This window comes from Trachypithecus francoisi, unplaced genomic scaffold (genome assembly GCF_009764315.1).
Source record: "Trachypithecus francoisi isolate TF-2019V2 unplaced genomic scaffold, Tfra_2.0 Lachesis_group0, whole genome shotgun sequence".
Classification (NCBI taxonomy): domain Eukaryota; kingdom Metazoa; phylum Chordata; class Mammalia; order Primates; family Cercopithecidae; genus Trachypithecus; species Trachypithecus francoisi.
This window is the reverse complement of record NW_022681453.1, coordinates 160,761,544-160,786,323: the sequence shown is the minus strand read 5'-3', so window position 1 is coordinate 160,786,323 and position 24,780 is coordinate 160,761,544. Positions and strand designations below refer to the sequence as shown.

The window sequence follows — 24,780 nt, the reverse complement described above, 5'->3', positions numbered from 1 at the left end:
TTAACCAAGCAGGTGAAAGATCTCTACAAGGAAAACTACAAAACACTGCTGAAAGAAATAATAGATAACACAAACAAATGGATTCACATCTCGTGCTCATGGATGAGAAGAATCAATATTGTGAAAATGACCAGACTGCCAAAAGCAATTTACAGATTCAGTGCAATTCCTATCAAAATACCATTATAATTTTTCACAGAACTAGAAAAAACAATTCTAAAATTCATATGGAACCAAAAAAGAGCCCACATAGCCAAAGCAATAGTAAGCAAACAGAACAGATCTGGAGACATCACATTACCAATCTTCAAATTATACTACAAGGCTATAGTTACCAAAACAGCATGGTACTCATATAAAAATAGGCACTTAGACCAATGGGACAGAATAGAGAACCCAGAAATAAAACCAAACACCTACAGCTAACTGATCTACAAACCATGCAAAAACATAAACTAGGGAAAGGACACCCTATTTAATAAATGGTACTGGGAAAACTGGCAAGCCACATGTAGAGGAATGAAACTGAATCCCTATCCCTCACCTTATACAAAAATAAATTCAAGATGGATCAAAGACTTAAATCTAAGACCTGAAACCATAAAAATTCTAGAAGATAACATTGGAAAAACTCCTCTGGACATTGGCCTAGGCAAAGAATTTATGACCAAGAACCCAAAAGCAAATGCAACAAAAATAAAAATAAATAAATGGGACCTAATTAAACTAAAAAGCTTCTACACAGTAAAATTGGCAGTGTAAACAGACAATATTTGCAAACTGTGCATCCAACACAGGACTAGTGTCCAGAATCTACAAGGAACTTACATCAGCAAGACAAAACCAATCCCATCAAAAAGTGGGCAATGGACATAAATAGACATTTCTCAAAAGAAGATATACAAATGGCCATTAAAAATGAAAAAATGTTCAACATTACCAATCATCAGGGAAATGCTAATTAAAACTGCAATGAGATACCACCTTACTCCTGCAAGAACGGCCATAATTTAAAAGTCAAAAATCAATAGTCGTTGGCATGGATGTGGTGAAAAGGGAACACTGTTACACTGTTGGTGGAAATGTAAATTAGTACAACCACTATGGAAAACAGTATGGCGATTCCTTAAAGAACTAAAAGTAGATCTGCCATTCAATCCAGCAATCCCACTACTGGGTATCTATCAAAGAATAAGAAGTCATTATATGAAAAAGATACAAGCACATGCATGTTTATAGCAGCACAATTCACAATTACAGAGATATGGAACCAACCTAAGTGCCCACCAACCAACGAATGGATAAAGAAAATGTGGTGTACATACACTATGGAATACTACTCAGCCATAAAAAGAAACAAAATAATGTGATTTGCAGCAACTTGGATGGAACTGGAGTCCATTATTCTAAGTGAAGTAACTTAGGAATGCCAAACCAAACACTGTATGTTATCACTTATAAGTGACAGCTAAGCTATGATGATGCAGAGACATACAGAGTGATATAATGGACTTTGGGGACTCAGAGTGTAGTTGGACATTGGGAGGCGGGTGAGGGATAAAAGACGACATAGTGGGTGCAGTGTACACTTCTCAGGTGGCAGGTGCACTAAAATCTCAGAATTCACCACTGTAGAACTCATCCATGTAACCAAAAACCACCTGTACCCCAAAAATATTGAAATAAAAAATAAAGCTTAATAAAAGTGAAAGAAAAAAGACAAGCTATAGTTTCCTTAGATAACTGTTATACCTATTGTCCAGTTGTTAGATGAAAAAACTCATAAAATTTACTCCCAGAATCACATATGTCTACCACTTATCTGACCACAAGCTCACAAAAATTTCATGGCATCTTGAAGAAGGAAGCTATTCAGGAGTCTATGGTCTTTTTTTTTTTTCCTTTTGAGATGAAGTCTTGCTCTGTCACCCAGGCTGGAGTGTAGTGGTGTGATCTCAACTCACTACAACCTCTGCCTCCCAGATTCAAGTGATTCTCCTGCCTTAGCCTCCCAAATAGCTGAGATTACAAGCGTGTGCCACCACGCCTGGCTAATTTTTATATTTTTAGTAGAGACAGGGTTTCACCATGTTGGCCAGACTGGTCTCAAACTCCTGACCTCATGATCTGCCCACCTCAGCCTCCCAAAGTCCTGGGATTACAGGTGTGAGTCACCGTGCCTGTCCAAGTGTATGGTCTTACAGATGGAGATGCTGAAGCCCAAGCCCAAAAGCCTTCATTATTTATTTATTCACATAGAGTGTGAGAATGTGCTGCGTGGATGCCCTTGTCCAGTGCTCCAGGTGGACTCTCTGGGCATAAAGGGGAATAGAGGGGAAGAAGAGGAAAAGAGGATAGGGAAGTGATTTCTCTTTGAGCAGTTATTCATTCTGCTCCTGGGAAGTTTTTATTTTCTCCAGCATCTGCTCCAGGACACCTTCCCTCCAATTCACTTTCTCCTGTCCCTTCTTCCCCAACCCACAGCTACTTCTTTTGCTTCTGTTCACTCATCTCCTCCCTTCCCATCCCTCTTCTAAACTTTGTGGTGGCAGATTAGTTGGGGTGGAGAAGGATATGGGAGCATGTAGGGAGAAAGCAACACAAACAGGCCTTAGGGAAACACTTTAAAAACTTACTGGGAACCTTCCCCTCCTCAACTCCTGCCGTCTCTGGATCAGGAGTTGGCAAACTACGGCCTTCCATCTCTTCTTATAAATAATGTCATATTGAAACAGCCACACCCGTTCATTTACATCAGGTCTGTGGTTTCACCCTACAGTGGCAAAATTGAGTACTGTAATTTTGGTCAGGACCATATCCATCAAGCCTATAATGTTTACTATCTGATCATTTACAGAAAGTAAAGTTGTTGACTCCTAGTCTTCGTAAGTGCTGCCCTGAGAGTCTTCTACAGAATTCTCATTCTGCAAAATGTTAAGTAGGTATTGCTGGCAAGAAAATTCTACAGTCAAATCATTTTGAAAACCCTGCTTTTTAATCCCAGGACTTCTTAGAGCTTTTATTAAGTTAATGTGCATTATGAATTTCTAAGAGGTCACCATAGTTTGCAGCATTTTCCCAAGTTTATTTGGGAACCCTTTTCTTACAAATACAGAGTGATGCATAGAGCTCCTGAGAACACACTTTGGGAGATGAGATGGCTCTTTAACAATAGCCAAGATATATTGTTAAGTGAGAAAAACAAGGTGTGTCCAGGACACACTCAACTGTATGAAAAGTGGGAGAGGGAAAATGTAGGTAAGTGTTTGCTTGTGACGTTTTAATTGTGTCTGGAAAGGTCCATGAGGAACTGGTAATGCTACTCACCTTCGGTGGGTTAAAGCTGGGAGAGAGACATCACACAGTAGTTATTTTCTGCATCTTGACTTTTGCATTATGCCAGTATACTTTATTACCTAAACAATCAATTAATCCATCTGTTAGCCAGCATAATTAAATTTTTAAACCAAAAGGTAAAATGGTAAAGCACTTGGAAAACAGTTTGCCAGTTTTTAATCAAGTTCAGTAGACACTTACCATATGTCCTAGAGTTCCATCTCTAGGTATTTTCCCAAGATAAATGAAAACATATGTCCTCACAAAGAATTTGTAAACAAATGTTCATAGCAGCTTTATTCATAATAGCCCTAAACTGGAAACAATTCAGCTGTGTATCATCACATGAACAAATATATGAATTGGTCATATCCCTGTAATGGAATACTACTCAACAGTTAAAAACAAAAAAGGAGCAAACCACGGATACCTGCAGCAAATGGATAAATTTCACAGATGTTAAGTTTGGTGAAAGCCAGACACAAGAGATTCTATTTAATTTCAATTTTGTAAAAATCTAGAACACACAAAAGAAACCTACAGTGATAGAAAGCAGATCATTTGCTTGGAGTGAGGGTTGGGGAGGAGATTTAACTGTAAAGGGACATGAGGGAACTTTTTGGAGACACGGAAGTTTTCTGTGTCTTGATTATAGTAGTGGCTACACAAATGTATACTTTTGCCAAAACTTGCCAATCTGTACACTTAAAATGGTGAATTTTATTGTATGTAAATCATACCTCAATAAAGTTAATTTTAAAAAGAAATGTCTCTTAAAAGGGAGCAATGAAGGAGTAAGGGATATTCAATATTTTAAAATGGGGTCAAGCAGCCCTGCAGTTGATTGCAAAAGGTTACTGTCACTCTCTAGGTGAGCGTTCTCTGGAACTCCTAGAGAAATAGAAACGAGCAGCCCGTAACTGGCTGCATTTGTTCTTTGTCCAAGCCAGCTGAGGGATCTGGTCTGAAAACCAGTTCTGCAGAAGCAAACCTGCTTCACCTGATTGAAGGTTCCCACTCACCAGGAGTGAGGCTGGTGACCTTTCTCCCACGTGTGCACTGTCTCTGATGATAGTCCCTCCTTTTTCTGGAAACTTGCCAATTCCAAGCATAGCCCCAAAGTCATTTTGGGTGTACCACATGGTGAAAATGTAAGCAGCACATCGGACCTCACTGCAGCCTTGAAAGATTATCCCCAGTGGGCTATCTACAGTTTACAAACCAACTGAACTCCAAAGTAAGAGACAGTGAAGAAGCTATTTGACTCTTAGAACACATTTCCTGATTAAAATAGTATTATGAATGGTAAAAACAAACAAAAAAATAGGCTGATCTCTAAAAGGCCACTAGAGTTTTAGGATATCACAGCCCTCGTGTAACCTCAAGACCACCTGAATCCTTTGTTCCTATTCCCACTTCAAGGTCGTGTCTCTTCATACTGGACATAGGAATCAACCTTGCCTGCAGACCTTTAAGGATAAGTCGTATTTCCTATGACACAGTTTTAAACCTTGCAATCATTTCTGCTTAATAGCTGTCTATGTAGAGTCATGTGTAATCTAGCAGACATTTCTAGGCATTGCAACAGACCCACTAGGGACTGTAGCACATGCATAGAGTGTGGCCAAGCCAGGTAAGCTGTGACTCAAAGAGCCTGCACTGAAAGCAAGAGAGCCCTGGACCTACCAGCTCTGAAGTATTAGGCAAATTACTTAATCTGTTTGTATGTTTCCTCATCTGTAAGATAACTGTGATAATAATACCTAGTTTAAAAGGTTATCATGTGGATTTAATGAGGTAGTGGAGGAGTTCCATTTACGAATGCTGAGCAACAAAACCACCCCAAAAATCAGCATGTTAAAAGAATGACACCATTAATTTTGTTTGAAAGTGTGCAATCTGGAAAATACTTAGTGGGGACAGCTTGTCTCAGCTTCCCTTGGCATCAGCTGGGCTGAAATCACCTGAAGGTTTGCCCACTCACATGTCTGGCAGTTGCTGCTGGGAAGATTCACATAGCTGGAGGCTTGGACACCTGGGACTCCTAAGCATCTCTCTCCATCTGTGTGTGGTCTCTCGAGCATGGCAGCTTCAGGGTAGCCAGATTTATTACACGTTATCTTTCATGACCTGGGCTTGGAACTCATGGAATCACTTCTGCCATAGTCACAAAAAGCTGCCCATATGAAAGAGGAGGGAATGCAGACCCCACTTCTCAGTACATAGCACATCACATTGTAAGAACCTGTGGGATGAGATATTTTGGTGCAGTTGTGCTGGGAAAATATAACCTGGCATAGTAGCAAACTGCTTAACACCTGGAAAAAGTAGGACCAAATAAATGATATGTATTTGCCCATTCCTATCACCACCCCACCTCGCTATCACTTCTATAATTAACATTATTAGTGCTACTGCTAGTAAACCTGATGCACCTTTCAGTTCTGATGATGTGATGCTTGCCCTTCCTGCTGTGGGGAGATGAAGGTCACAGACCCAAGGGTACTTCCAGGAAATGGTGTAACAGAAACTTTGCTGCTGGCCCAAAAGTTCCACAACATAATTCACTGTGCATGAAGATGATATCATTGTTATGAGCAAAGATGGCTGCAAATACACAAGCTGAAAATAAAAAGGAAACTGGTTGTAGGTGGGGTGAAAAAGGCTTTTGTAGAAAGATGAGTTTGTTCTGAACCTGTAGCCTCCTCCACAGTGATGATGTCCCATGGAGCCCCTTCTTTCCAGCCCTCCACTCCCACTCTCCCGGGGAAACAAATGTGGCCAGAGCTTACCAAGACCTTTAATTCACAATGTGTCATACCCACACCACGGTGCAGGGGCTTCTTTGGACTCATGTCCCTCTCTGTGACCCTACTGAAGACCAAGGACAAATTTTGGGCTTTATCAGCTGTAAGGCATTCATTTGGTAGGAGCCCAAAATAAAATAAAAGCTATAAATACATAGTGCAAAATCATGGAGTTAGTGTAGAATCTTTTCCTAATGGAAAAGGATCTCTGCAGCCACCTCTAATCCTCCCATAGCTTGTGGTGCTCTCAGGAAGCAGCTCTATTTAGAGGCTGACCCGCTTGTCACAAGCTGGCTCCTGAGCTCTTGCTGCTTCTCTCTTGCTCTCTCTCTCTCTGAACCTGGGTTGTCCATCTGCCCCACATCCAGCTGGTGCTAGCACAATACAGGAAATAATAAACACACCTTTTGAGGTCATGCTTTACAAATGCAAATTATTTTCACTAAGAGCACACAGTTTAGATCCAATTTGTTCTTGGCTCTCTTTAGATTAAAAAGGTGCAGAGGGCAGGGGACCCAACCGGGCCAGAAGGTGTTGTTTCCAGAAAAACCAGCATCTAAAGGAGCCAAGCAGAATGGGATAGAGATTTGCTATAGGCCACCTACTTTTATATCAAACTTACTACATTATTAGTGCTACTGCTAGTAAACCTGATGCCTTTTCTCCAGTACTTCCCTGCCCTGCCTTTTCTCCAATACTATTGTGATGAACAACTTGGTCTTCCCCTCTAATTGAATTGGTTACTGATTCCTCTGTACTGCCTTAGAGAAGTACCTCTTATACTTTGGTCAGACCAGAATCACCTGGACACATAGCTTGCTGGGCCTCTCCCCAGGGTTTCTAATTCAGTCCATCTGGAACAGGGACCCAACAGTCTGTATTTCCAACGAATTCCCAGGTGATACTGATGCTGGTTGTTCACTCTTAGAATAGTTTTTCTGGTAGTATATATACCTTTATGATGGTATTTCTTACTTTCTGCTTTTCTTTTTTTTTTTTTCTTGAGACAGGGTCTTGCTCTGTCATCCAAGCTGAAGTGCAGTAGCGTGATCACAGTTCACTGCAGCCTCTTAGGCTCAAGCAATCCTCCCACCTCAGCCACCTGAGTAGCTGGGACGACAGGTGCGCACCACCACACCCAGCTGATTTTTTGTATTTTTTTAGAGACAAGGTTTTGCTGTTGCCCAAGCTCGTCTTGAACTGGTGGGCTCAAGCAATCTGTCTGCCTTGGCCTCCCACAGTGCTGGGGTTATAAGCATAAGCCACTGCTCCCAGCCCATTATTATTTTTCTAGCAAAGACTTAGGTCAGTACTGTCCAATAGAAATATAATACAAGCCACATATATAATTTTAATTTATATAGCGATCACATGAATTAAAGTGGAGAATTAATAATTCACCCAATGTATCGAAAATATTTCAACATGTAGTCAATACAAAAGTTAATGGAATATTCTACCTTGTTTCGTACTAAGTCTTCAAAACTGCATATATATTATTTTATACTTACAGTACACAACTACATTTAGAGTGCTTAATAGCCACATGTGACTAGTGTCTACCATATTGGGCAAGGCAGACTTAAATAATGCTTACTGTGTACCAGACAGTGGCACAGACTCCTTACATGTTAACTCTTTTAGTCCTCACAATAATCCAATGATGTGGCTACTGTTGTAATTCTCATTTTACTGGTGGGGAAACAGGCACAAAGAGCTTAAATAGCTTGTCCCAGGCCACTGAGCTAGAAATTGGGAGAGAGAAGTTTGAACCTTGGCAGTCTGGCCTCAGGGTCAGCCACTTTACCACAAGCCTCTCCTGCTCAACTACAACTCCCTGGACAGTAGGAAGGAAACATTATTTCTTTGTGTGTCCCATATCATAGGCAATTCTTAGCTCAGACAGGACAGCCAGTAAGTGTGTGCTGGATGAATTAAATGAGTGAGAGGAAGGTGAAGCACTGACAAGGGATTTGTCAAACATGTTCTGCCAACAGGATTAAGTGCCTCCAACCATCACTGTGTATGACTGAGTGAGAGGAAATATTTTAAAATTAAATTTGAAATCACCTAGTCATAATGAGCTTCCAGGATAATAGAAAGATGTGAGAAAATACATAATGACAGGAATAAAAGGTTTATGTACCATCTATTAGAGTGGCAGTCATGATTAGAGTGACCAGAACCTGGAAGGAGTACATGAAGGAAGCCTACCTGAAAGGGGTGAATCCTTAAAGGGATGTTAAATGGGATGAAAGGAATATTGTGGAGAAAGACCTGGGAAATGATTGACAAGAAGGAAGAATTGTCTCCCTCATGGTGAACATTAATTGAGTATCATCTGTGGCAGACCTGGTTCCCAGGAAGCAGGAAATTAGCATACCGGAGGTATTCCAGAAGTACTCCCAGAATCAACATCTTCAGGAAAGTAAGAGAAGCCGGATCAAGCAAGGGGCGGAAGTTGGGCTGCAACACAGCCACGCCAAGTCCTTAGCCAACCCCACGGGGAATTCCAGAGCTGGGATGGCTCTTCGTAGTCTTCCCACATTGGAGCAAGGCCGCTCTTTTAGGGCAGCTCCATTCCTTTTACAGGAACCAGTCATTGGATACTGGTTTCCTGGGAAAGGGGTGTAACCTTGAGCAAGGCAGCTCTCTTAATCCAAGGACAATAGCTGAAGAGAAGTTCAGCTGTGTGCTATCATCTGGCACCCCTCCTAGCAGCTCCGGAATGAGAACCTCATTGTTGTGGGTTGGGGGAGGAACCTGGGTAGTGGACTACAGCATCCACTACATCAACCCAATGCAAAATCTAAAAGAACCCAAAGAGGACATCATGGTAAATGGAAAGAGCCTGACAGAATCCCAACCCTGCCAGCTTATCTGGGAAATTGAGGCAAGGCCATAAAGCTAGTGAGTAAATTTATACCTAGTTTTGTGTGATTCTGGTGTTTGTCTCCACACCTCCTCAGGAAAGAGAAAAGGGAGGACACAGGAAATACACATAGGGTGGTATTTATGTGTCCGGGTACCTGGGTTTGTTAGGAGCTATGGTTGGGGTGAGAGAGGATCAGCTAAGCAAATCTCAGAGACAAGGAGCCACTTTCTCCTATTCCCCCTGCCTGGGACATAGGGGCAGCTACCCTTCTGTTACTGAGGAGGGTGTTTCTACAAGAGACAACATCCCCAGGTTGGGTTGTGGTGGTCTGTCTCCCCACTTCCAAGCTTAGCCTGGAGATAAGAGCCTTTCAGGGGATGCACTTAAGCTTTCATCTTGGTCTTATTTTCTTGGGTTCAACTCAGAGGCAGGGTTTGAACTATATCCCTAGCTGGAATGGGGGCCAGACCAAAATGGAACAGCCCTAGAGAGCCTGACTCTGCAGGGTCATCTGTTTATCATCTCCAAGGTCTGGTGAAGCTAGGAGCCCTTTAATCAGGTGATGAGCTCACCAGGAGCAGAAGTAATCAGAAATAACTACTAAAGAAGTTTGCAGCTGGCAGTGTCTACAGCTGAGAATAGAGGGAGACAGAGAATGGAGGGGAGTATGAAAAAAACAGTAATAGACTTAGCTGTGCATCTTGGCTCCACCCTGAATGTGTGACCTTGGATAAATCTTTTAACCTCTCTGAACTTTAGTTTTAGGGAATGAAACACATCTTACAAAAGCTGCTTAAGTATCAAATCAGTTTTCAGGAGTAAAGTTATTGGCAGATGTGGTAGGTGCTTAATAAATGTGTGTTCCTCTTCTGAACATAACACAGGGTAAAGTGTTTCTACCTATGGATAAAGTTTACAAAATTTGCCAGAATTTTCCCTACCAATATGCGTCTTATTGCCCATGGTGGGGAATGAGATAGTAGCAGCTGAGATCCATGGCTATGATCAGGATACTAGTTTATCTGGGATACACAAAGCCACACTCAGCCCTCAATAAATGTTTGTTGAATATGTAAATGAAGAAATGAACAAACGGTGGAGTGATGATAAGAGAACTCAGCTTTCCCTTCTTCCAGGAAGTCTTCCCAGGTTCCTCCAGCTTTCTTGGGTTCCCTGAAAAGCTTCTACATGTACAATATGCTCCATCCAATGTGCTTCTGAATTATAGACCATCTTCCATTATTCTCTCCTTTTTCTTTGTATGTTGAGCTTGTCTCCTTGGCTTGATGTGGACAAATGGTGTTATTAGTTTTTCCACCAGAAAGCCACAGTGAATCATTCAGGTATGCAAATCCACAGATTTGTAGCCCAAAAGAGAATGATAAAAAGGTGGTGGGTGAGTACCCTTATAATCACATAGCACATGGGTTAAGATTTGTCCTTTTCTACCTCATAGGGTTTTGTGAAGATTAAGATGATATATGGAAATTGATTAGTACAGTGTTGTCATGCTGGACCCTTGTTGACTTCAGTAGTGATGGTACCATGTTCAAGAGGCTGAAAAAGAGACCTGGAGCCAGCAAATGAGACATCAGGTTTATTGAGGGGACTCACATATGGAGGAGTCCAGTGGTGATGAGCTGGACAGAACTGCATCTGCTGGTAAAAAGCATGCAGTTGATATAGCATTTGCACTTATCGCCCTACCCTTAACAACCTCCACCTGTCAACTTTCATTTAACCCAAAATAAAGGGCTTCAGTCCCCTGTAGGCCTGCATTCCAAGAAATGGGCCAGAGGTTCCGATGTTTCTCATAAGTAAGGAATGAATCTCCTAATCGGTCACTCCCAGATTTCTTAGCTTGGAATTCTAAGCACACATTCTTCTTAGACCATAGGGTCATTCTCAGGATAGGCTTAAGGTAAGCCATGGCTGTCAGGTGCAGCCATACAAGTGCCTAGCACATAGTAGATACTCAATAGATGGAAATTTAGCATTAGTGATGGTATCAGTATTGATATTGGGGAGGGTGGTAGATAATGGAGGAGGGAAGAGGAGAAGAAGGCTTTTTAATTCCCACACATGCACAGCCTGGAGGGCTGAGTTTCAGAATTCAGTTGTGAAATTCAGCTTATGCCCAAAACCCAAATTACACCTTGGGGTATGGCATCCTGCCTTGAAATGGGAAATTGGGCAGTCTCACAAGGATGCACAGCTGTGTTGCCTGAGCTGTTTTGTTCCAGGCAAACTGGAGCAGGCAGTGATCCTTTGGCAACTGAGAAGAGCAGGGCCAGACAGCTTTGCAGCCATCCAACAGAACCAAGTGAGAATACCAAGCAGCCGTGCACAGGGCTCCAGGAGAAGCCACAGGAGTTCAGGAGCAGGCAAGCTGTGTGCAGAGGAGGCAGACCCCCTCCTTAGACATCAGTCCCTCCTCAGGTAGGCCTGTCCATCCCCTCTTCCTGGACACTTGGCCACTGTCTCTGCTAACCACTAGTTACTGTCTCTTCTCCTTCCTCCTCAACAAGCTCTTTTGTGAGGGGAGAAGAAGTGCTAAGAGATGTCAGCATGCCCAGGAGGATGTCAGGTCAAAAGCCCCAGTGCTCTTTTTAGGTAGGTGATTCTCAGGCATGATCAGACCAGGACATTATATGTTTTTCCTTTTCTGGCTTTGGAGAATTTGAAGCTAAGGGTACACAGATGCTGGTGTGCTCAAGTCAGGTCCTTTAGGCAGGTCCCAGGACTCTCCAAGAGGTTCCCTAGGAGTCCCAAAGGTCCTGTTATGCCCTCTGATGAGTGCACTGAACCAGACCCCAAGCCATGGGCTGCAAGCTCTGGGGATTCAGTGCACTGGGTTTATAGGAGCCAAGTGTTCCGGAGACACCACTGCAGGCCTGTGCCTTGCATCTCTAGGGAGTGCCTAGGCCCTTCGTGAGGCTGTTCTATTAGCTGCCCCCCTAACAAAAACTTCTGTTTGTCCTATTTCCTGCTGCTGTCATCACAGCCTTCCAAAAGCACAAGCCTTGAACCAGAAAGCAAAAGCTGGGACTTGTCTCTGTAAAATCCAAATCTTGACAAACACTCTCACACCATCCTTTAGAAGTCTGGAGAGAAATGCAGGCCAGTTTGCCTAGGTAATTAGGAATGGAGCTTGCCATGGGGGGAGCAACGGTGGGACAAGAGGGTCTCTGCAGCAGATCGACAGGAGTTAGGTCCCAGCTCAGCCTTCTCCTGCCTCACCCTGGCCTGTGGGATGTGTGTGCATTTGATGCAGTTAATGTTAATCACAGAAGCAAGCAAAGTAAAAAGATAAATACATGCACTCAAACACACACACACACACACACACACTGAACTGGCATGTCACAGGACTGATGTTATTTACTGCTTGCTTTCATTGACACTGTCTTCAAAGAAATAAACATCTATGATTTTGTAGTAAGCATTCAGCTGCAAATAACTCAAATGTGTGGAATTATTCTTTCATTTTCACATGGTTTCAAAAGCATTATTGTGCTCTGATTATGTATCAGGTAGTGAACTAAGTTCTCAGGCTCTAGATGGCTCAGGTCAAGAACTCACAGCCCCAGGGGAGGGTGTAAGTTTAGTTTAGAAACTAAAACAAGAGTTACCACCTATTTAATGTGAGGCACTGTGTGGGGCCTTCCAAGCATCTTAATCACATATTCCCACCCTAAAAGCATCCTGCAGATAGGCGTTATTTTCCTTATCATACAGCTGAGAAAAATGAAGCTTAACTAATTTGCCTGAAGTCTACAACTAGAAAGTTACAAAGCCAACATTGAACCCAAATCCCACTGATCCCACGCCCATGGCCTTCCCACTATGTCCTCTACTGAAGGTCTCTTTGCAGAGAAAAGTCACAATAGGAACAGGAACAGAGTGTCTGGGAGACTGGGCAGGGAGCCACCGTTTCTACCTGTAGAGTTGAGGGACCTTGACCTTGCCAAGACAAAATGACAGTCTAGTTGGGTTTTGGAGACGAATACATCATCACCGAGCAGGAAGGGAGTATGGGCAGAAATTGTGAACGAGACTGGACATATCCAGGTCCAGCACCTTATGTGGCTTCCACATTTAAGCAACAGGGTAACCTAGCCCCATGGTACTGATGAATAAGCTTTGATTTTCAATCAGCCTGCTTGGTCAGGAAAGTAGTGGCTGTTTATATTACATGGGTGGTGTTTACCCTGATTCCACAGTTGGAATTTGAACACGTTAAAAACTGTATGTTCAGGTTGTTGTCTCCCTGACCATTTCACCTCACTCCATACTTTGAATTAGAATGTTTAAAAAGTAAGAACCAGGCAATATAGACAGATACAGCAAAAGTCTTAGAATTTCCCTCCTCTCTCTAAGTGGACTGCAAAGCACATGAGTAGATACATTTGACTAGAATCTATCAACTAGGCTAAAAGAGATCCAAGGATCCAGAAGCTGGCATTAAGGCAGGGAGCATCTCAGCACCCCGCGCCTGCTCCGCCACCTGCATGCCCGCATCTGTGGGTGCATGATCTCACATCAGGGTGCTGGGAAAGTTGCCTACAAGCCTCCCTTCAGTTATGTGCCCTTCTAGAGCCCACCCCATGGGGTAACCTTCACATTGCATTGTCCCTGCTGTCTGCTATCCATGCACCATTTTAAAAAATATATTTTTAAAATTTAGAATAGTTTTAAATATACAGAAAAGTTGCAACAGTAGTACGGAGTTCCTAGATGCCTTGTTTCCACTTTCCTCTGTGATTAGCATCTTATATTACTGTAGTACATTTGTCACAGTTAGTTATATGGATACATTATTATTAACTGAAGTAGCACTTTGTTCAGACTCCTTTTTTTTTTTTTTTTTTGCCTAATGTCCTTTTTCTCTTCCAGGATGTCATCTGGGATACCACATTACATTCAGTCTTCATGTCCCCTTAGGCTCCCCTTGGCTGTGACAGCTGCTCAGACCTTCTTTGCTTCTGATGCGCTTTGCAGTTTTGAGTACTCATCAGCTATTTTGTAGACTCCTTCAATTGGGATTTGTCTGATGTTTTTCTTATGACTATACTGGGATTATAGGTTTGGGAGGGGAAAACTACAGAGATAAAGCACCTCTTTCATATCAAGGGTACATACTGTCATCATGACATTGTCACTGTGGATGTTGGCCTTGATCACCTGGCTGAGGTCGTGTTTCTCAGGTTCTCTACTGTAAAGCAGGGAACAGTTTTTATGAACTTCTTCCTTTTAGTTTGGAAGAGTACAAGGCAGTCTGGACTGATGCATTTGTGTTCTTTCCCATGATGTCAGAGAGATGTTCCATGAATATTAATGATCTTGTTATTTTATTAGAGGCTGAGTTGACCTTTTCATCCATCTGATTTGACTCTCATTTTTGTTTATTTGAGGCAAGTCTTTGAGAGAACACCTTTGGTATGTGAGTTTATGGTCCTGTCACCGCAAATTTTATTTCCTTCTATACTATTAGCTCCTTGCAGGAAATGGCTATGTCCTCAATATGCAGACACCATATAACAGTCTCCAGCTTTATTCCATCTGTTTCCCCAGCCCACAGTGTGTGTGTGTGCCAGGAAGCTTCATGGCCCTTCTAGTATGCATTTGTTCCTCACTTCCCTGAGGGAACCTGTGGCTGTTGATATGAGAAATCATGATGCTGTAGAAAGAGCCTGGCATTGAGATGTTTCCCTTTCTCTGAGCCTGGTCAGGAAAGTGGGACAGTAGGGAAACCCAAGTTAAAATCAGACCGTTGAGCTCCAGCACTTAAAAGCCATTGATGTCTAAATCCAGAATGGTCACTGAAAGAGCTTTGATTTCACTTCTACATGGATGGTATTCCAGTTACTGCTGCTGCCTAACAAACCACCCCAAACTTAGTGGCTTAGATCAATAGTAATCATTCATTTTGCTCATAAGTCTGTAGCTGGGGAGAAGTCGCTTGTCTCTGCTCTCCCCAGACTCAGCTGCATGGGCTGAGTCTAAGTCAACTTGATGGGCTGGAAGCTCCACTTTCAAGATGGCTCACTCACATGGCCAACAGAGTTGTACTGCTATCATCTGGAAGTGAGGCTGAGGCAGAAGGCCGTGAACCTCGGTTCCTTTCCACATGAGCCCCTCTCTGGGCTGCTCAGGCTTCCTCACAGCATGGCAGCTGGCTCCCAAGAGTAAGCACCACAAGAAAACCAAGAAGTAGCCATACCACCTTTTAAGACCCGACCTTAGAAGTCAGGTAGCATCACTGCAGCCACAGTCACAAACCCACCCAGATTTGAGGGAAGGAACATAGACCTTACCTCTCAACAGGTGAGCCAAAGTCACATTTAGGAAGGGTAAGCAGATTGGAATGTACTGGTCATTCTGGGGAAACACCAGCTGCCACAGATGGCTAGTAAGTGATTTAGGAGAGTTTCTTATTCTTCAGCAAATATGTGTTGTAGCCTAGGTGCTGGACTAGACATGGGCATATAACATTGAATCAGACATGGTCCCAGCCCTGGCAGCTTCCACTTCACACAAGGAAACAGACAAAACACTGGCCATTTCCATGCAGAGAGGTGAAAGCTGGAGTAGAGATAAGCTTATAGGTTACAAGCACACAAGGAGGGATTCCTAACAACAGTTTCAAGGCCCAAGAAGAATTCTCAGATGAGTTCTAGGTGAGAAATGTTTGTACCAAGTTGAATCAAATGACTAAGGCAAAAAAGCTAAAGCTGAAGATTAAAGGCAGTATAGTTGCCCCCAAGTGTTGCTGTACTTGGGGAAAGATTTTTTTTGTCATGGTCATCACAGCTGTTACTATTATCTTCATCAAGCATTCCTCTACTCGTGTAGGACATTTTCCTGGATCAGAAGTTTCTCAGGATTTCTTGGGCAGTCAGGATCAGAGAAACCTGGGTTTAAATCCTGGTACTGCTACATGGTGGTCGTTTTGACCTCAGACAAATGACTTAACCATATGTGAGTGTGGAGATGACGGGGGACTTGAGCTGAAAACTTCTCATTCTTCCCTGTTTCTTGCCCCTGGGAAAAGGCCTATGCTTACTGTGTGTGGGTGTGTGTCCACATGTGTTTGTTCATATGTTTTTTAGGAGGCCATGATCTGTCAGCCCCCTAGAGCTTCAGCGCAAGGTGAATTCATGTTGGCTGGAGGCCATAGGTGTGTCTGGGGCACACAGGCCCTGTCTCACATGGCTTTCTTGCTGGAATGTATTCAAGAGATTGTACTCTGGGAAGCAGTTTCCCAAAGTACAAGTCATGGACCTTATCGATCTAGCTGTTGAACCAGTAATCTCAGAGATGTCTGTAATCTACCAGACAGTGGTCCCAGTTAGCTCTAAGCAGAACTTTCTGTCCTTCAGCCTTGTTATCTGAGGCATGTTCCCAGCAGGATTTTATAGGAGGGAACATATTAAATGTGGCAACCTATAGTGAGGGAAGCAGAAAAGATTTGCACCCAGAAATCCTTGGTTTCATAAAGAAGTGAAGTCACAGGCATAGATTACCTCTTAAGATCAGTCACCCAGCTCACCCTGAAATCAGTGATACATATTTATTTTTGGTTAAGGGAAACCATGCTCCAAGGAATTAGAAGTTTATATTTGATCTTTAATAAAAGGAATCATTGGAGTTCAGAGATGGACCATACTAGAACACTGGAACCACAGTGAGTATAAAAAGAACACTGGCCAGGCACAGTGGCTCACGCCTGTAATCCCAAAATTTTGAGAGGCCAAGGCAGGCAGATTGCTTGAGCCCAGGAGTTGGAGACCAGCAACATGGCAAGACCCCATTTCAAAAATTAGCTGGACATAGTGGTGTGTGCCTGTAGTCCCAGCTACTCGGGAGGCTGAGGTGGAAGGATCACTTGAGCCCAGGAAGTCAAGGCTGCAGTGAGCTGTGATCACACCACTGCATTCCAGCCTGGGTGACAGAGTGAGACCTTGTCTCAAAAAAAAAAAAAAAAAAGAAGGAAAAGAAATGTAGATATAGATAGATAGATAGATAGATAGATAGATAGATAGAAACAGTGTGAGTTTGGTGCATTCATGGGATTGGCAGGCAATGAGTTGACCTGAGTCCCTCCCTGCCCCTCACCCTGTGTGTGGCTGTGTGGCCAGGGTAAAGGGTAAATCATTTCACTTTGCTGGTCCTCAGCTTTCTCATCTGTAAAGTGGAGGGGCTGATACCAGAGTCCCAACATCCATTCCAATTAAAAAACAATAATCTTGAAATTAGAAAAGCCCATTTCCTGGCAAGGTTGTATGCTATTGCTCGTGCAGAAAACAAACTCCCTGATGGTCAGACTTGGTGTGCTTAGATGCTCTTTTCTTTTGTTGTTGAAGCATCAATTGCAGAAGCTAAATTCCCAAGTGTTCTAGTTATCTATTGATAATAGAAACCAAAACAGTGGCTTAAAGCAGTAACACAATCATTTATTTTATTCAAAAATCTCAGGGTTGACTGGGCTCAGCTAGGCAGCTCTCACTTGGGATCTCTTGGGTGATTGCAGTCCAGCAGTGGCCAGGGTCATCTTGCAAGCTCTTCACTTTCATGTCCCATGCTTGGCTGGGGCTGGGACAGCTTGGGCTCCTCAGGCATTCCTGTTGCTCTCTGCAAGGTCTCTTTATGTGGCCACCTCCAGGAAGCTGGAGTTCTTACAGGGGGCCAAAGCCCGCAAGAGAAACCTGTAAAAGTTGCATGAGCATTTTGGCTGTGGCCTCAGAAGGGATGTAAGGTGTCACTTCTGCCTCATTGTATTCATCAAGGCAGTCACAAAGGCCTACCTAGGTTCAAGGGGAGGGGAAACAGACTCTACCTCTTGGTGGGAAGAATGTCAGAGAACTTGTAGACACAATTTAAAATGACATCAAGCGTCCAGGATGGTTCAGAAGACTTCTCAGACTGCTGTGATTCTCTGTTAAAAGGGTTTGAAACTGCAATGCACAAAATATCTTGCAGTAGAAAACCTAGTTTAATGGGGAAGGAAGATCTACTTAGAAACAAGAAACTTAAAATTATGAAAAAAAAAGACACAAAAATTCTATTTTTATGAATTTTCTGTGTAACAAATATGCCTTGTGTGTATATAAGCAATTTTAAGAAAAAACGTGTATGTATATATGTGTGTGTGTATATATAATTTTGTTTTTTATATATATACACACACACATATATATAATTTTGTGGTTTTTATATATATCATTTTTATTCTACCAAACGATGGAGTGTATGAGATGTTAGGATTGGGGAAGAGGAGAGAATTAAATCAGGGGCTTCCAGTCCTTTTATTGTACTACTATAAGCTCCCCCAGTTACTTGCAAAATGAAGTTAATTTACTGTGTTGTTAAAAGAGCACCCAATGTGTCATACAGAGCCCTGGAATAGAGATAGGAAAAAAAAACAAGACAGAAGAGAAGTCAAGAGACCAACAATAGAAAATCAGTTCTCCAAAGATGTGAATCATTGCCTTTGAATGGCAGAGCACCCTGGGGAGATGGGTAGAATAGAACAATAAATGAAAGTAGTTAAAAGTGTAGACTCTGCAGCCAAGCTGCCTAGGAACAAATTGCAGCTTGCCATTCCCCAGCTATGGGCAAGTTCCTGTACCTCTCTGTGCTTCTTTTCCTCAATTGCAACAGGGAGCTAATAATACCTGCTTCATCAGGTTGTGTGAGAATTAAATATGTCAGTACAGGCTTAGCCCTTTGAGCAGTGTATAGTACATATTAGCCATTTCTCTTTTCACCAATTCCCTTGTTGCCTTTGCCAGATGCAAATGTCATGCCCAATATGGACTGCAGGCAGCCAACCAAATAAACAGAAGGAGAAGGGCCTTTCCTTCCCTTGGGTCCTGAGCTCATGTATGCATTGGAATTTTCAGTAGGAGGAGACCTTCTTGCGATATCTGGACACCCATCCATATGTAGATTCCACCCTGCAACACTTGTCTATATTCGGACACGTTTTAAAAATCGGTTCCACATTTCAAGCATGTCAAGCTAGGTTTTAGCTTTAGTCTCTACTACGTATTTGGAATTAAAGCCTCTAGAGTCCATTATGCAAATCCATGCAAATAATATGCAAAGAGGCAGTAGCCCCAGATTGTGGGGAGGGGGAGTGTGTAGTCCAGCACAAAGGGCCTTGAATGAAAATTTGCATGTGTTAGGGAAGCCCAGGTTGAAGGCCTTAGATGTTTATTGTGACAGTATGCATAGCATTCAGTTGTTAACCTTTTGTGCCAAAGAAGAGAGGTAAATGCTTATCTGATTTCCATATTGAAGGTGACAGTAGAGGTTGGAGGTGGTATTTGGCTAGCACAACATTGTAGGTATTTTTATTATACAAATGAAAAGTTGCTTTGAAATAATGGCTGTGGTCCAGGCTGTGTCCCCAACCAGCAATGTGTTTTTGGGCAAGTCACTTCCCTCCTTCTGTTGCCCACTCTGTGAAATGAGGGGATTGGATTAGATGGAACACCAGATCCCCTCTCACTGTAACATCTAAACATCATCCTCCAGGTAAAAATCCTTTGGCACCTAGGGTGGCAGTATCCATTCATTGTGCCAAGGATGTACTCTAAAGTCCAAAGAAAGGGCTAAGAGGTAACTCTACAGTTCTTCTAGAGAGAGCAACAACTTCAGGGGATGCTGATAGCTGAGTGGGGGAAATAGGCAGCAGCAACAACAAGGACAAACATATTTACTTAGACTGTGTATCTTACAGCACCAAGGATTCCAGTCATAGGCTTCCCAGGTAGGAGGATGTTAGTTCTTGGAGTGCCAATAACAGAAAAGTCAGGGGAATTTTTTCCCCTGAGTATTTTAAAGACCAGTCTGTATTAACCCCTCTCTCTGCCTCTGGAGTGCTGCAAAAGTTCTCCTAGAGGCCATGGTGGCTTCTCTCCCACCTGGCCAGTCCCTGGGGTCAGCCAGTGCTGCTTCCAAAAGACTGCTGTGTCCTTGGTCTCTGGTCTCTTATTGTATCTGATACATCTGGTGCCTGGCCCCAGAGATTCCCTGGGCCCTTAATTTTAACTCCAGCTGTTGCAGCAAACACCAGCTGGGTGCAGGCAGAACCTGACAGCCCATGTCCCAGAGTTTCTCTGACCCAGCTAATGGAGACCTGGCATCAGTCAGGAAGTGCAGTGATGAGCACCCCAGGAACAACCCTTGATCAGTGAATATGGGAGCCTCTGGGTGAGTGTTCTTTCCAGGCAGACAATTTGAGGTGCAGCCTAGTCAGCTCTACTGATGTGCCCAGTGAGTTTGAGGTGCCCACCTGGACCAGCTCATAACCTGCCCTCAGATTGGTTTTCCCTGTTTCACTCATCTCAGACCCCCACAGCTGACCCCACAGATCATTTTCCAGGATAAACTTCCTGCACAAAAGCCCTGTCTCTGTCTCTCCTTTTTCAGAGGATCTCTAACATAAGGCATGTATATTAGTTTGCTAGGGCTTCCATAACACAATACCACAGACAGAAATGTATTTCCTCACAGTTGAGGAGGATGGAAGTCCAAGCTCAAGGTGCCAGTAGGGTTGGAGTCCCGGGAGGCCTCTCTCCTTGGCTTGCAGATGGCGCCCTCTAGCTGCCGTGTTCTCACATGGTCATCCCTCTGTGCACACGTGCTCCAGGTGTCTGTGTGTCCTAATTTCCTCTTAAGAAGGACACCAGTCAGATCGAATTAGGGCCCACTCTATTGGCCTCATTTTACTTTAATTACCTCTTTGAAGGCGTCATCTCCAAATATAGTCACATTCTGAGGTACTGGGAGTTAGGGATTTTGGGGGTGCATAAGTCAGTCCTTAATAACACTTGACCCTTGTGAGCTAAACAGAGGCTTGAAAGGGAATGTCCATCAAACATGGAGGCCACCACCACTAGCCCTAGGAATAGATTGTCTCTCTGGTGGTAAGCCGTGGGCAGGATAGGGGCCCCAGAATAACCCTGAGCAGATCAGAGCATAATAGCACATTAGTTCCTCTGGGATGCAACATACTGTCCTCTTCTTCCTCCTTCTGCATCATTGATAGTGGTTGACCAGGATAAGCATGCACTTTAAAGACAACCCTTGTTTCACATACTTCTGCTACTGTGTGACTTCCCACATGTTGCCTATTCTCCCCAAACCTCAATTTCATGCCCCACCGAGTGGTCATATGGATTAAAGCATGAAAGCCTGGGCCAGGGCAGGTGTTCAGTAAACAGGTTTTAGGATTGACTCGAATACACAGAATGTACTCTTGGTGTGTGGTCTAGATCGGGGTCCCCAACCACTGGGCCACAGACCAGTACCAATCCGTGGCCTGTTAGGAACCAGGCTGCACCACAGGAGGTGAGAGGCCGGTGAGCCAGCATCACCACCAGAGCATTACCGCCAGAGCCCTGCCTCCTGTCAGATCAGCGGCCCCATTAGATTCTCATAGGAGCACAAACCCTGTTGTGAACTGCACATGCAAGCGATGGATCTGGGTTGCGTGCTCCTTATGAGAATTGAATGCCTGCTGATCTGAGGTGGAAGAGTTTCATCCCAAAACCATACCCACCCCCGCCACCAACTCCAGTCCATGGAAAACTTGTCTTCCACAAAACCAAGTGGAAGACAATTTGTCCCTGGTGCCAAAAAGGTTGGGGACCACTAGTCTAGATTGTGAAAGAAAGTTTAGAAAAAAATAGATTGTTTAGGGCAAATTTTTGGTCCTAGAGTTGGTGGGTGCTAGAGCCTCAGTGCAATCTAAAGTCCCCTGCAGCCTTCCACTCCCCACCAATTTAGAAGTGCAGGGTGAGGAGGACACTGGTCCACACCAAGGCTCCACCACACACCAAATAGTGATCCTGGGCTTTGTGTCAAAGGCATGCCTGGAGCTCTCCTCCCCATCTCTGCTTCTCGCCAGGGCCCTGCCTTCTCCATCAGACACCTGGGAATCACAGCTGGGGCCCCTGCTTCGGCCATTTGTCCTAGTGGAATCTGATAGGGGATAGAGGCTCTGAGAGAGTAATGAGACATGGACAGAGATCTCTCTCCATAGTCAGGGGAGCCTAGCAGGGCTGAAGGAACTGCCTGAGGGTGACAAAGGAGGGGATCCATGAACAAGGAGGTGCTAACAGGACCAGGAGATGCTAACAGGTCAGAATCAGGCCTCAGAGGACTGTTGGCCATCCCTCAGCCGTAGAGACAGGCTCTTCCCAACCCGTGTGTTGTCAGGGAACAGCTCCTACATCTCATGCTTGCATGAGGTACCGTTTTTAAAAATAGACACATGCTATTGTGAGTAATAAAATCCACACATAACTAGAAATGTTTTAAATGTATACGTTTTTGTCCTTGTGCATTTTCTCAAACTGCAAGTATGCACATTGACTATCATACAAAATCCTTTTTTTTTTTTTTTTAATGTTCAAAAGGGCTCCTTCTACTCAAAAAGGCTGGGTATCACCAATGACAATTTTCCAGAGTTCAGCCACATGAATGCCATAGGAAAAGCAGTTAATAACAACCATGACACCAGCTGGCATTTGTAGAAGGCACCTCTGTTCCAGGCTGTGCTAAGTGCTTTTATGGGCTCCAGGTCTGGTTGCCCTTCTCTAGACCCCAGTCCTCTTCTGCCTATCACTCTTCTATGGCACTGAGACATCTTTGTCTTATTTTAGGATTGTTTGTGGATATGTGCGAGCTTATCCAGGGCCAGAGACTACCCTGTTCGTTTTTGTGTCCTCCAGGGTCAGGGAAAGGGCTGAGCCTCCATAATTGTTTGGCGAATGGTCCTGAAGGGACAGAGGTCTGTTTGCTTATCTCTTTGTATAGTTTATAAATGGAAGATTCAGAAAAGGGCATAGGATTTGGTGCATGCTGCCACCCAGACCTTCCTCATTTGGCTTGGGGTGGCTCACACAGAGTTCACACAGGCTTCCCTGTCAAGGCAAGCTGGCCTTGACCACTCCTGGCTGCAGAGGAAGAGGCATATGTGGAGGCCACAAGCCTTCTGCCCCTCCAGCCCCAGCCTGTTCTGAAAAGTTGCCCTTGTCGGGAGGGCTAATGGCGTTTCCGAGGCATGTGGGAAAGGAGGAGCCTGGCCAAGGTAGCTGCTCTGCTTCCCCTGCTGCTGGTCTCTCTTTCCAGCAGGTGCCAGGCAGCGCCTGCCTAATAGACCTGCCCCAGCTCCACAGACAGTTCTGTCAGTGTTGGGGCGCTAGTGTGGGCTCGGGAATGCTCCTGATGTTTCTTGAGTTCCCAGCACTGTCCTAGGCCACGGGTAAGAAAGGCCCAGGCTGTATGCTGCTCCCCAGGCATTTTACCTTTTCTCTCTGTCTCCCTCTCAAGGTTTCCTGCTGATTTTGGCACTGACCGAAGCGCTGGCATTTGCCGTCCAGGAACCATCTCCCAGGGAATCTCTTCAGGTCCTCCCTTCAGGCACTCCCCCCGGAACCATGGTGACAGCACCCCACAGCTCTACCAGACGTACTTCTGTGGTGATGCTGACCCCCAATCCTGATGGACCCCCTTCACAGGCTGCAGCTCCCATGGCAACACTGACACCCCGTGCAGAGGGGCGCCCTCCTATGCACACCATCTCCACCATCGCTGCGACAGTAACCACCCCCCATTCTGAAAGCTCCCTGTCCACAGGGCCCGCTCCAGCAGCCACGGCAACCACATCCTCCAACCCAGAGGGCCGCTCTCGAGGGCAGGCTGCCCCCACCATCCTGCTGACAAAGCCTCCAGGGGCCACCAGCCGCCCCACCACAGCGCCCCCCCGCACTACCACACGCAGGCCCCCCAGGCCCCCAGGCTCTTCCCGAAGAGGGGCTGGTAATTCATCACGCCCTGTCCCGCCTGCACCTGGTGGCCACTCCAGGAGTAAAGAAGGACAGCGGGGACGAAATCCAAGTTCCACACCTCTGGGGCAGAAGCGGCCCCTGGGGAAAATCTTTCAGATATACAAGGGCAACTTCACAGGGTCTGTGGAGCCAGACCCCTCTACCCTCACCCCCAGGACCCCGCTCTGGGGCAACTCCTCTTCACCACAGCCCCAGACAGTGGCTACAACCACAGTGCCCAGCAATACCTCGTGGGCACCCCCTACCACCTCCCTGGGGCCTGCAGAGGACAAGCCAGGCCTTCGCAGAGCAGCCCAGGGGCGTGGTTCTACCTTCACCAGCCAAGGAGGGACACCAGATGCCACAGCAGCCTCAGGTGCCCTTGTCAGTCCACAACCTGCCCCAGTGCCTTCTCAGCGCCCCCACCGCGGTGACCCACAGAACGGCCCCAGCCATAGTGACTCTTGGCTTACTGTCACTCCTGGCACCAACAGACCTCTGTCTGCCAGCTCTGGGGTCTTCACGGCTGCCACGGGGCCCACCCCAGCTGCCTTCAATACCAGTGTCTCAGCCCCTTCCCAGGGGATTCCTCAGGGAGCATCCACAACCCCACAAGCTCCAACCCCTCCCCCCAGGGTCTCAGAAAGCACCATTTCTGGAGCCAGAGAGGAGACTGCGGCCACCCTCACCATGACCGACAGGGTGCCCAGTCCTCTCTCCACAGTGGTATCCACAGCCACAGGCAACTTCCTCAACCGCCTGGTCCCCGCCGGGACCTGGAAGCCTGGGACAGCAGGGAACATCTCCCATGTGGCCGAGGGGGACAAACCCCAGCACAGAGCCACCATCTGCCTGAGCAAGATGGATATCGCCTGGGTGATCCTGGCCATCAGCGTGCCCATCTCCTCCTGCTGTAAGT

General features: G+C 44.9%; 1 protein-coding gene across 2 annotated transcripts in view; it reads left to right on the top strand.

The window, feature by feature from the left end:
* TMEM108 (transmembrane protein 108) overlaps positions 1–24,780 on the top strand; it is a 355,944-nt gene that overhangs the window by 318,036 nt on the left and 13,128 nt on the right. For both annotated transcript variants that reach the window (XM_033212658.1, XM_033212657.1), the window contains exon 4: positions 23,365–24,774. In XM_033212658.1, coding sequence (XP_033068549.1) covers positions 23,365–24,774 — 1,410 coding nt within the window. The remainder of the gene's footprint in view (positions 1–23,364; positions 24,775–24,780) is intronic.